The sequence below is a fragment of the Dendropsophus ebraccatus genome, chromosome 5 (genome assembly GCF_027789765.1).
Source record: "Dendropsophus ebraccatus isolate aDenEbr1 chromosome 5, aDenEbr1.pat, whole genome shotgun sequence".
NCBI classification, from domain to species: Eukaryota; Metazoa; Chordata; class Amphibia; order Anura; family Hylidae; genus Dendropsophus; species Dendropsophus ebraccatus.
Window position 1 is genome coordinate 97,322,869 of NC_091458.1, and position 13,130 is coordinate 97,335,998.

General features: G+C 39.8%; 1 protein-coding gene across 1 annotated transcript in view; it reads right to left on the reverse strand.

Moving 5' to 3' along the window:
- COL4A1 (collagen type IV alpha 1 chain) overlaps window positions 1-13,130 on the reverse strand; it is a 147,543-nt gene that overhangs the window by 23,399 nt on the left and 111,014 nt on the right. Inside the window, exons 30-40 of the mRNA XM_069970761.1 lie at window positions 10,690-10,787; window positions 9,576-9,726; window positions 9,343-9,456; window positions 4,530-4,697; window positions 4,352-4,441; window positions 2,060-2,206; window positions 1,567-1,665; window positions 1,390-1,479; window positions 1,135-1,274; window positions 791-917; window positions 459-539 (exon numbers count right to left, since the gene is read on the reverse strand). Of these exons, the coding sequence (XP_069826862.1) occupies window positions 459-539; window positions 791-917; window positions 1,135-1,274; window positions 1,390-1,479; window positions 1,567-1,665; window positions 2,060-2,206; window positions 4,352-4,441; window positions 4,530-4,697; window positions 9,343-9,456; window positions 9,576-9,726; window positions 10,690-10,787 (1,305 nt within the window). The remainder of the gene's footprint in view (window positions 1-458; window positions 540-790; window positions 918-1,134; window positions 1,275-1,389; window positions 1,480-1,566; window positions 1,666-2,059; window positions 2,207-4,351; window positions 4,442-4,529; window positions 4,698-9,342; window positions 9,457-9,575; window positions 9,727-10,689; window positions 10,788-13,130) is intronic.

Genomic DNA, 13,130 nt, shown 5'->3' on the forward strand with positions numbered 1-13,130 from the left:
AGGACCTTTTTGTTTTTGGTTTGTTCTGAAAAGCATGGTATTGCTACATTTCTGTTGAGGACTGTTTACGCAGCTAATAAACACCCAGTTGTTTTTATAAGTCCAAGTTTGCTGTCTGAACTGTGTCCAAACACACCATCCCCCGGGAAGATCCCTACAATATATATATATATATATATATATATATATATATATATATATATATATATCCATTACTGTATGAGACTCTGGGAACACATGGGTACTTTGGTACTCTAGTTGGCAATAAAACCATGAAGTAAATGGAAATGAGAACTGGCTTGTCATTTAAAGCAACTAGTAGTGGGACGGATATGCACATGCCGGAATTACATTATGTTCATACAAATTAAATGAGACTTAAATAATAAATTAGGAAGACTTAATAGGAAACACTCTTTAAAACAGCATTAGGTGTTTTAGTAAATTATGCTTCTCACCTGGTTGTCCTTTAGATCCAGGAACACCATCCAGTCCAGGGTAGCCTCTTGCTCCTTTCTCTCCAGGTATACCTGGGCTACCTAATGGTATTTATAAGCAAATATGTTATTTACATATCTACATATGTATATTCATATTCATTGCTCACACTGAGTAAAAGTGGCGGAATTTCGCAAAGAAAACGGAGGCGCGTGTGAGGCCTTGCATTAACACACTGAGGCAGGTGGGATTCCGAATGGAGTCCATGGAGGGTGCTCTGCGCGGAATTCCACTTTTACTCAGTGTGAACAGACCCATAAAATGAAAGAAAATTAAAAGAACATCTATTCACCTGGGGTCCCTTGAGGGCCTGAAGATCCTTTCGTTCCTGGTATTCCAGGCATTCCAGGGACACCAACGTCACCTTTTTCACCCCTTTCACCTGGTAACCCTTGAAGACCAGGAGTTCCAGCCTCGCCCTATATTCAATTTACAAGTAACATTTAGAATAAAATATAGATAATACATATAGTAACTTTCAGCTATATCTCCCATTTACCCTATATGCATAAATGCTGATGAGCATTCTATCTAATGTTTAACATAAACCACTCACTGACATACATGTATTGAAAATCTGCCATATCTAAACTATTCAAGAAAGCAGATAATGAGGAAATCTGCCCTTTTTCTTACCTTTATACCAGGAGCTCCTGGAATGCCAACACCAGGAACACCTTCTTCCCCTTTAAGCCCCTTTTCGCCTTTGATTCCAGTAACTCCAGGCAGACCAGGAGTGCCATGAATACCATGTTCACCCTTTGGTCCTGTGGGTCCTATGTGAAAAAATTGTGTTTCCGTAACAAAATAAGAGTTAATGCCCGAGCACAGATTCAAATGAATATTATGGACATTTTAACAAAAATAAACATATAAAAATGAGTAATTTACCTGGCAAACCCATTTCTCCCATGGACCCTTTTGGTCCAGGAGTCCCTGGAGATCCTGGATATCCTTGAATACCTTTCTCTCCTTTTGCTCCTGTAAACATTTGTTTCATTATTTTGGTTGTGATGTTAAAGAAAATTCTTGCTACTATACCAAGGGTACATGTAATAATATTCTCACCTGACTTCCCTGGCATTCCCTGCTCCCCTTCTTTTCCAGGCATTCCTGGAGATCCCAAATCACCACGCACTCCTTTCTCTCCTTCAAGACCAATTTGTCCTGAAAATAATTTTTACATTTAAAAGTTATCAGGACCGTCTTAAGGGTACTCCGGTGATCTTTAGCAACGCTGAGTTCTGATGTTCTGAGCTGAGCATCAGAACTCCCCACTGCACACAATGGAGCATGCGGCATAGTGTGCACTGACAAGGTTTTCTGCGGCCGCTATTCATTGAATAGCAGCTGCAGAAAACTAACATATCAGTTTCTCGCTGCGCCACTAGGGATCCCAGCAAGAGTGTATACTATGTGCATACACTCTGGCCGGGATTCCCTCAGCAGAACAAACGTTCAGCAGATGTGGTTGGTAAGTCCACACTAAGTAAATGTAAAAATATCTGGGATAAACATATATCTTTCTTTTAACAATCTTCTATGCATAAAATGATTGTACCTCTGTCACCCTGATCTCCTTTTTCACCCTTCATGTTTTCCATGGACGGAATTGTTCCTGGGAGTCCTTGCAAACCTTGTTCACCCTTTTCACCTTTTGAGCCTGGAGCTCCTTCCTCACCACGGAACCCAGATGGGCCAGGATCACCTATATTTACACAATAATAACCATTAAAGGCAGCTTTGGATAGATGAGATGACCGCACAATGCACACTGTAACACTGTCAGCACTTTGGTACACAATTTCCAGGTTCCCTTTAAAACAAATGAGTGACCCATAAAACTATTACTAAAGGGGTTGGCCACTTCATAGTAAAATTGCTCAGTGTACAGTATTAGTAAGTGTACTCCTGTATATACTGACAGCAGCTCCCTGTGTACCTCATAGAGCTAATATCAGACTCCCCTCCTCCAGGCTGTGCTGCCCTGCTCTGTGGTGTTTTGGTCCATAAGATTGCTTACATGGAGGAGCATGTGACCATGCCCCACCCCCCAGTGTCCACTACTGAGCCTGTATATGTCTATGGTGGACACTGGGGACAGGGCCTGGTCACATGCTCCTCCATGTCGGCCATTTTATGGACTGAAACAAAACAGAGCAGGGCAGCCCAGCCTGGTGAAGGGGAGTCTGATTTTCGCTCTATGAGGTACACAGGGAGCTGCTGTCAGTATATACATTGAGCACACTTACTAATACTTTGTACTGACCTATTTTATTATAAAGTGGCCAACACCTTTAACTACTAATCTGCTACTTGCTAGGATGTTCTCCTATGTCTAATGCTGTCAAAAGCATTATGGCTTCTTTACACACATCCTTTAACTATATATTGTAAGTTATATTTCAGAAAACATGTAAGTAACACTTTTATCTTTTTCCTTTGGAGAGACTGGAGGGGTTTTATACTGGTAAAGGGATTTTATACTCTAGCCATCTTAAGGCTAAAGTGACACGGTCCCAGTACAGCTGCATCACAGCTAATGAAAGTAGATGGGGTCACAATACAACCCAAAAGGGGACTTCTGGTCATGGCTAAAGCCAATTGTTGGTCAATATGACTCATGATTAATCAAACATCTGGATCTGTTTAGAATCCATTTTGGAATCACTTAGATTCCTGTAAATTTTAAGGGTTACTTCCATGTGATGAAAAATGCTTTGAAACCCTATGCTTATGAAAAACTAAATGTTAGAATTGTTGTTCATTAGGTATGTGATGAACATTTTTCTCTGTTGAGAGTCTATTCACACATACTGTATCGCAGCGCGTTCCAAGCTACGAGTTTGGGAAATCCACTGCTATACTGATTTCTATGAAAGTCTATGGCACTCCATTCTCGCAGTGGATTTTCATTCTGCTGCAAGAATATATAGAGCCATAGCCTTCTAAAAGTCAACTACTTAGCTCACGAGATTTACAATAAATGTAATACAGAGCAAATCCGATGCATTTGCAACAGTAAATTTACCCCAATTAATTCACTTTTTTCAAGCAGCCTTTCAGCATATAATTAATTCAGAAAAGTTGTAATTAGGTTATTGGCAAATGGGAAGAGGCAAATGGGAATAATTCTGATGCAAGTACTTGATGTACAGTGGTTTGTTCATCTCCTCAGGCTCCACATAAATCTGGTGCCTCAATAACCGGTCCCCATCTAGATTGTCAGGAATTATGTGCAAAACTCCTACCATATCAGCAGCTAGGGGTAGCTGCACAGTCACAAACACCCATATACAGCAGATAAGCCAACAGACTAATTTTCACGATTTTTGCCTATTTTTAACTGATGACATGTGGGAGATTGAAAAGTTATGCACAAAATTTTTAACTTATGTCTGACCATTTACATAGACCCCCAAACACTGCTAACCTAATTCATTTGCATGACAAACAGTGCAAAGACTACTACACACACACCAAAATTAACTGACCCCAAACTTAGTACCCAAAATCGGTTTAAACTCCAAAATTATTCCTATAATAAAAACACAAAAACACAAGAACCCAGACCATCCCTCACAACAAGACCCTAAAATACAGTATATAAATTCTCTAAATAAAGCCTAGAACCCACCAAGGATCATTGCCCATTTCAGTTACTGTATGTTGAGATTTTTACCAGATGTCTGCAATTTTTATTTATTTTGTATTTTTTTTTTTTTGTAAAATTGTGCTTCTTAAATCCCTGCTGTGATGTAGCACTCTAAGCAATTAATTACCCACCTCCTTCTTATCCTGGCCCTGTTTTTCCTTAAAAGGTGCTGATCTAGGTAACTTGAATTTAGTTTACCTTTTTCCCCGGGTAGACCTGGATTTCCTGGTGTACCTGGTTGGCCTCGGATTCCTGGAACTCCCATCAATCCCATATCTCCTTTGTGTCCTAAAAATACATTCACGTTTTACACTCTTTTATCTTAAATATATTTTTGAAATCATGTAATATCTCCAATAAATTTTATACATGTTACCTTGAAGACCTGGAGATCCATCTTTTCCTGGTGGACCTTGACTCCCTGGTAAACCAGGCATACCCATTATTCCAGGCATGCCTGATGTCCCTTTATCTCCTTTTGGTCCTGGCATATCAGTTCCAGGAAAACCTGGAAAGCCTTTATCTCCCTTTACTCCTATTGGGCCTGCAGATTATAGCAAGATCAGTAAATATAAAGTAAAATAAGATCTGAGAAGAAATAAGTATCAAATGAAACAATACTAAACAACTTTGCATGACTGTTGACCCACTGCACAGTCAGATCATGAGAAATGGGGCCTGACAGACTGACATACTTCCTAGATGAAGGAGGCCTCAGCATTTTCTTACTATATTAATGCTGTGAACTACTAGAGGGAAAAAAAAGGAGAATTATGTCCAAGGGATGTCTACACGACAGTGTGGCTGATACATCTCCTTTGAGACTTGGGCATGTCGTATCTATGAAGGTTAATTACTGGTGTTGAGAAAGCACTAAAATGATTGAGTGCTTGTTACTCGAGACAAGCATTTTTCAGTGCTCATGTGTTCAACTCGAGCCCCATTGAAATCAATGGAAGGAAGACTGGAGAGCAGTGGATACCTGGTTAACTTATTAACTTTTTCATACCAATTTTTGTATATTTAATTTCTTGAAAGGATGCGTAAACAAAATTTACAAGAATTTGAATGACAAAATGAAATGCAATGTGCAGTGGGCAAAAGATATAACTGACGGCCAGGCGATTTTTTAGCGATCAGTTATTGAAGGTGTGTGGCCACCTTTACCTGAGCACCCCGAGGTGCTCAGTTGAGCATCAAGCTCGATCGAGCACCCCAATGCTCGATCAAGCAATATGCTTGATCGCATCCTCCAAAATGGGATGACTACTTATCCTGAATATAAAATTTGTATACGTTTGACAAATTACCCAAATGTAGTCAAAACATATCTGCGCCCCTGAAAGTCCAGTTGAAATGTGAATGCTCACAGAAGTACTCTATATTGCACTGTATGTGGCTGTTTTAATCTGTGAAGGGCTTTCCATGATGGACATTTAACCCCTTAAAGACCGGGCTAATTTTCATTTTTGCGTCTTCGTTTTTTCCTCCTTGTGCATATAAGGCCATAACAGTTGCATTTTTACACCTACGGACCCACATGAGCCATTATTTTTTGCGTCACTAATTGTACTTTGCAATGACAGGCTGAATTTTTGCATAAAATATGCTGCGAAACCAGAAAAAAATTATATGCGCGGTAAATTTGAAGAAAAAACGCAATTCTTTTTCTTTGGGGGGCTTCGTTTTTGCACCGTGTGTCCTATGAAAAAACTGACATGTTAGATATGTTCCTCAAGTCGGTATGATTAAAATGATATGCAACTTATATAACTTTTATATTAATTGATGGCTTTCACAGAAAATAAACGTTCCTCGCTCTATTCCCATTCTAATAACGCTTTTATCCTTTGGTCTATGGGGCTGTGTGAGGTGTAATTTTTTGCGTTATGATCTGTACTTTCTATCGGTACCTTGATTGCGCATATGCGACTTTTTGATCGCTTTTTATTACAATTTTTCTAGATTTGATGCGACCAAAAATGCGCAATTTTGCACTTTAAATTTTTTTCCACTTACGCCGTTTACCATGCAAGATCAGGAATGAAATAAAGTAATATTTTTGGCAATTACGCACGCGGCGATACCAAACATGTTTGTTTATTTATTTATTTTTATTTATAAAATGGGAAAAGGGGGGTGATTTGGACTTTTATTAGGAGAGGGGGTTATTTATTAATAAAAACACTTTATTCTTTTTTCACTAACAGTAATTAGAAGCCCCATGGGGGACTTCTATATACACAGCACTGATCTCCCATGAAGTCACACGCTTCCAAGCCTGTGAGTTCCGGCGTATAATCACAGGACAGAGAAGAGGAGTCACAGCAGACCAGAACGAAGCCGCGCCGCGAGACACCGATCAGCTGCGGTGAGTATACGTGCCAGCGTCTACCGGGGGGGACAACAATAATTTTTTGTGAACTGCTTCTTTAACTAGAATGTATATTGTCCTGTATTAATGGAGTGTTTTCTGTCTCGTAACTTTAGTTATATAGTTATATAAAAACCCTACGCATACAGCTTGTCAGCTTTGTATCAACTATCAAGTAGTTGTTAATTATAGTGCTTGAAAAGCACTATATTGTAATCCGTATTCTTCTTCTTCCGTTTCTTCTTCCAGCCATTTTTCTGCACGTAATACAGCCCAAACCGCTTTGCGCACAGACTCCTTTCAAACTGCGTTTCGAAGCCCTTGGCAGTGTGTGGTGTGCTATCTATTTTTCGTTTAGATCGGATTTGTCGTTTTTAAGAAATTTACGTTTAAAGACCACAAATTTCCCATAGAAAATAATGGCCCATTGCAAATAATGGCCACACTCTAACTGCTGACAGCCAATCACAGCACATATGCAAATAGCTGAAATATAGCAGCCAATAGGAACTCTAAGGTCTCGTCATGCATTGTATCACACCATCCACAGTCACATGTCCACTATTGGCCAGTAGAAGATGTAATATATGGAAGGTCCTTAACCATTTTGTCTCCCTGACATGAGTAAGATTGTCATGGTAACCGAGCAATGGTCTTTACCATTATAAGTAGCAGAGGTCAGTCAGTAAAATAGCAGAGCTGAGGCAGCCATGAAGCAGGTACGGGATCCAAGCTGCTCTTAAAGGGACGGTACCCAAGCCGCTCTTAAAGGAACGGTACCCAAGTCGCTCTTAAAGGGACCCAAGCCGCTCTAAATGGGTCCCTTTAAGAGCAAACTAAGTACCTGTAAGAGCGACCCGGGTTCCTTTAAGAGCGACCTGGGTCCCTTGAGGGGGTAAATGGGTCCCTTTAAGAGCGAAATATGTCCCTTTAAGAGCGACCTGGGTCCCTTTAAGAGCGAAATGGGTCCCTTTAAGAGTGATCTGGGTCCCTTTAAAGGAAATATTTCGCTCTTAAAGAGACCCGTTTCGCTCGAACTGGGTCCCTTTAAGAGAGAAATATGTCCCTTTAAGAGCGACCTGGGTCCCTTTAAGAGCGACCTGGGTCCCTATAAGAGCGAAATATGTCCCTTTAAGAGCGACCTTGGTCCCTTTAAGAGCAAAATATGTCCCTTTAAGAGCGACCTGGGTCCCTTGAGGGGGGAAATGGGTCCCTTTAAGAGCGAAATATGTCCCTTAAAGAGCGACCTGGGTCCCTTTAAGAGCGAAATGGGTCCCTTTAAGAGGGATCTGGGTCCCTTTAAAGGAAATATTTCACTCTTAAAGAGACCCATTTCGCTCTTAAAGAGCGACCTGGGTCCCTTTAAGAGTGAAATATGTTCCTTTAAGAGCAACCTGGGTCCCTTTAAGAGCGACCTCGGTCCCTATTAGAGCGAAATATGTCCCTTTAAGAGCGACCTTGGTCCCTTTAAGAGCTAAATATGTCCCTTTAAGGGCAAAATGGGTCCCTTTAAGAGCAAAATATGTCCCTTTAAGAGCGAACTGGGTCCCTATTAGAGCGAAATATGTCCCTTTAAGAGCAACCTGGGTCCCTTTAAGAGAGAAATATGTCCCTTTAAGAGCAAAAATCGGTCCCTTTAAGAGCGACCTTGGTCCCTTTAAGAGCAAAATATGTCCCTTTAAGAGCAAAATATGTCCCTTTAAGAGCAAAATGGGTCCGTTTAGGAGCGACCTGGGCCCCTATAAGAGTTACCTGGGCCCCTTTAAGAGCAAAATGAGTCCCTTTAAGAGCGAAATATGTCCCTTTTAGAGCAAAATATGTCCCTTTAAGAGCAAAATCGGTCCCTTTAAGAGCGAAATATGTCCCTTTAAGGGCAAAATGGGTCCCTTTAAGAGCAACCTGGGTCTCTTTAAGAGCGACCTGGGTCTCTTTAAGAGCGACCTGGGTCCCTTTAAGAGCGACCTGGGTCCCTTTAAGAGCGACCTGGGTCCCTTTAAGAGCGACTTGGGTCCCTTTATGAGCGAAATGATTCCCTTTAAAGAGCGACCTGGGTCCCTTTAAGAGCGACCTGGGTCCCTTTAAGGGACCCAGGTCACTCTTAAAGGGATCCAAGTCGCTCTTAAAGGGATCCATGTAGCTCTTAAAGGAACGGGACCCAAGTCACTCTTAAAGGGACCTAAGTCGCTCTTAAAGGTATGGGACCCAAGTCACTCTTATAGGGACGGGAGCCATGTCACTCTTAAAGGAATGGGATCCAAGTTTCTCTTAAAGGGAAGTCACTGGTAAAGGGGCGCTCTTTTCAAGCACTATGTATTTTCCTGGAAATGCAAATCTAGTTTTATATTATAAGTTAGAACCAATTTAAAGTGTCACTGTCGTTGTAATTTTCAAAATCTAAATCAACTGTAAATGTGAAATAAAGCAAGTTTGCAATATACATTCATAATTATTATTTTTGGAATCATGCTGTAAAACAAAGCTATATGTATCCAGGTCCAGTCTCCTGAAGGCAGCTTTTTAGTCTTGTGCTAAACAGAATAAACACATGGTCTGACATGTACAGAGTGTCCGTCAATAACATGACTCCCTTCTCTGTAAGTGCACAGATGACCTGGGATACATTGGACTTCTAGTGTTTAGACACCTTAAAAAAAAGGAGTCAACACATAGGAAGTTCACATAGGAATTTTTTTTATGTAAATGGCATACTTGCTAGTATGCACCAGCACATGGTTACACATGGTACAACTAAAACTATAATGCCCAACTTGAAACCCATTCCCAGCAGATTACTATTTATATATGGCCTTCTCACCTGGAACTCCTGGGAATCCTGCTGGCCCTTGAGGTCCTGGTTCCCCTTGTGGGCCAAATCCTGGAACACCAGGGTTACCTCTTAAACCTGGTGGGCCAGTTGGTCCTGTGTCACCTTTTTTTAAAAGAAGAAAAACAATAAAATTACTTAGTTCAACATGTTAAATCACAGCTAAAGCTTCCATAAAAATCGTAAACCTTTCCCAACTTGATGAACTACATCACATATTGTACCTTTAGCCCCAGAATATCCTGGAACTCCTGGAAGACCTTGTTCTCCAGGAACACCTGTTGGTCCTGTATTCCCTTTATCTCCAACAACTCCGGGAGGACCTGGAGGCCCAAATGATCCTTTAGGGCCCGGAAGGCCAAGTCCTGGGTCACCCTAGAGAGTAAGAGGAAAAGGAACATTAAGTAAAATCTGATCTTGTGTTCTTCATACTTAGGACAAATAGAACTGTAACCCTTCAATATTTGAAAGGAACATTTTTAAAAGTCATCTTGCATTAAGAATTTCAAAAAATTTGACTTTATAAGCTGTCAATAGGAGGTTTACCAATCAACATCTATCAGCATGAGTTGGTGACAGAGCAGAGCAGTATGTACAATTAATTTTTTTAAAGCAAAACTGTGCAATTGTTACAAGATAATCCTTATATACAAGGTTCAAAGACACTTGCCCAACAGGCAGTTCCCTCTACTTTCTCTTGTCTTCCTCCCACTGACTGACAGATTTCTTCCAATATACGACATATACTTTTTATGATTCACAGCCTTATTTGTAACTCATACTGCTTTATAGGGTAGCATGGTCTTACTGATTTTCAGCATGTATAGTATTATACATCATTGTAGAATTGTACATATTGTACAGCAGCGCTTCTCAAACTTTTTCTACTGGAGCCTCACCTAACAGACCAAATCAGTGCCTGGGCCTCACCAGACTGACCGAGGAAAAGACTGGGCTTCATCATCTGTGATAAAAGTCCATTTAAAAGCTGAAAATAATGCTAGGGCTACCTTTCACCTTTCTCCTAAGCTCTATATACCAAAAAAGCAAGTACAAAATAACTTAATAATGTTGTTAAAATGGAGACTGTTGCAAAAAGCAAAAGGACTGTGCAGATCATAGCCACTTTTGTGAAAACTGTTTCCCCTTCTGAGCCTCAATAAAAACTAGGGGGCACCTCACTGGTGAGGCCCACCTCACAGTTTGAGAAGCACTGTTGTACAGCATTTACATTATTATATCATGCTTTGTCCACAAATTCTTTCATCCAAGGAATACTATATACCATGGTCTACTTGTAACAGTTACTCCTGGTATACCAGCCATCTTTTTACCTACTTTTGGTCCTGGTGCACCTGGTTCCCCACGTAGACCTTCACGACCGGGCTGTCCAGGGATACCATCCACACCTCGTGCACCCTCTATACCTTGATAACCTGTAAAATTAACATCATGCACCCAGATTTTAAAACTGTTATCACCAAATGTGTCTGCTCCAGAATTCTGTCCAAAGAGTGGTGAACAAGACTTTTCTGCACATTAATAATGCCTTGTAATGCCTTTGGAAAAAGGGGCCTAAAATGTTACACTGTTAAAAAATTAGTAAAAATCTGGCTCAAAATTCTGGCACGTATAACACAAACTACTAGGTGGTTTAACCTTCGAGTAGTCTTCAAATGCAATAGATTTAATCAACAACCAACAACCTGTGCCGTTGATTAATCTGGTACATTTAAAGATTATCTACTCTAAGTTTGCACATAGAAAGGTTCAGTAAATCCAATGTGTTCTATAACCCCACAGAATTGTATGGAGATAAATGTATATGGTAACAAGTTTCAAAAATATTAATAAAACTGAATCCTTGCTCATATGCTGCAGAGTCTTTCACATTTTAGGTAAAGCTTCTGTGCCTATATCCTAACAGGAGTCTAAAAGATTCTACCAGCAAAGCTTCTGAATGATACTGTGATTATCTCTACCAAATTACCATGGGTCTTTATCCAGGTGTGGAATAAAACAACTTATTGATAAATAAATAATGTGACTGCAAAAACTACCACTATCCTTGTGCAGTTAGAATAAAATAGGGTGTGTCTAACAAAGTAAATGTGATTGCTGATTGGTGCCTACCCGGAATTGGGAGAAAAATTCTGAAAATTAAATTATAAAAACTAATATTTATATAGAAAATAAAGTTAAACTTTGCTTCATTAAGTACAAAGTACACGTATGGTGTCACTATTGCACAAACAACAAAGACCCTATTTTAGTTTCAAAAGAGAAGTCCGGCCCAAAGATCTGACAGGTGGAAGGGGAGAAAATAAAAAACAAACTTTGCTTACCTCTCCCCGTGCCCACGAGAAGCCCCTAGCCGGACTTTTTTAAATATCTCCCTTCATTAGCTTTAAATGCAGCCTATGCACATGGATGATATTCCTGATGTATGTAAATGCATTTGTGTTGCAGAAAATGATGCATGTGAGTTAGCAAAATATACTATGGGGAAGATTTAGCAACCAATCAGATTCCACCTTTCATTTTTCAAAGAATCTGTGAGGAATGAAAAGTAAAATCTGATGGTTGCTAGGGGCAACTAAAACAATTCTACTTTACGCCAGTTTGATAAATCTCCCCCTATGTTTATTTAATATTAGTTTATTTTTTAGTATTGGGAACCATAGTATTACCCAGTATAAAGGTAAACTAATAACAGTAACATGTTGGTAACCATTTTTTATATGGAGCGTTGTAAAGAAGATCCAGGTCACAGTTTGATCCTGCTGATGGTACTGCAGGCAGGAGTGCATAGTAGTGCAGAATTAGCCTGCTAATTTATTATTTGAGGTGATGGTTCCAGCACATCACTTTAGTTTAAAGGGGTATTCCTATTTCAAATAATATAATTAAACTTGTAAGACTGGTCAGGTTAAATATTTTTGCAGATACAATCATTTAGCAAACTTGCTCTCTCCTGATATGCTTTACTTTTCCTCCCCTTGTTGACAGCTTGTTTTCTAAGTCAATCACCACCACTGTACTGCAGATGTCCAGCTGATGTATAATGTAGCTATAGCTGTATAGAGATATAGGGGCAGATGTATCAAGCTCTGCGCCTAGAGAAAACTGGAAAAAAATGCATTTTGGGGGGGGACAGGAAGGAGGCACAGCATTGTGCGTGAGGAGGCGTGTCACTGCCTGTGAACAAAATGTACCAATATTTTCACCTAGATTAGCCACAAAATAGTTAAGCTATTGATATATGGGCCCATAGTGTATAAACACTGTATAATATATATAAATATGTATACAATATCTATGTATATACCACTGCTTTTAGAGCAAAATGGTGGTTGGTAACCTAGACAACAAGTTCTCAACAGGGGGAGGAAAAGAGTGGGCACACCAGGAGAGGAAGGCAAGTTTGCTAAATGATTGTATTTGCAAAAATATTTTACCTGATAAGCGCTACAAGTTTAACTATTTCAGCATAGATGTAACAAACTAAATCAGACATAATTTAAAAAAATAATAATAATAATACTATATCACTTGGTGACTGGTTCATCCATCTTCACCTGCACTGCCTTATTTATAAAGATGGCCGGACCATAGTAACAATGAAGCCCTTTGTCCCTTAGCCTTTTTGTCTTAAACCCCCTCCCAATAGTCTGTAAGCTCAGGCATACAAGCAGGGCCCTCACTCCCCATGTATGGATAAATATATGTATATCTCTGTAACGTCTCATTTTTGTCTATATATGTTCCCCCAGAATTGT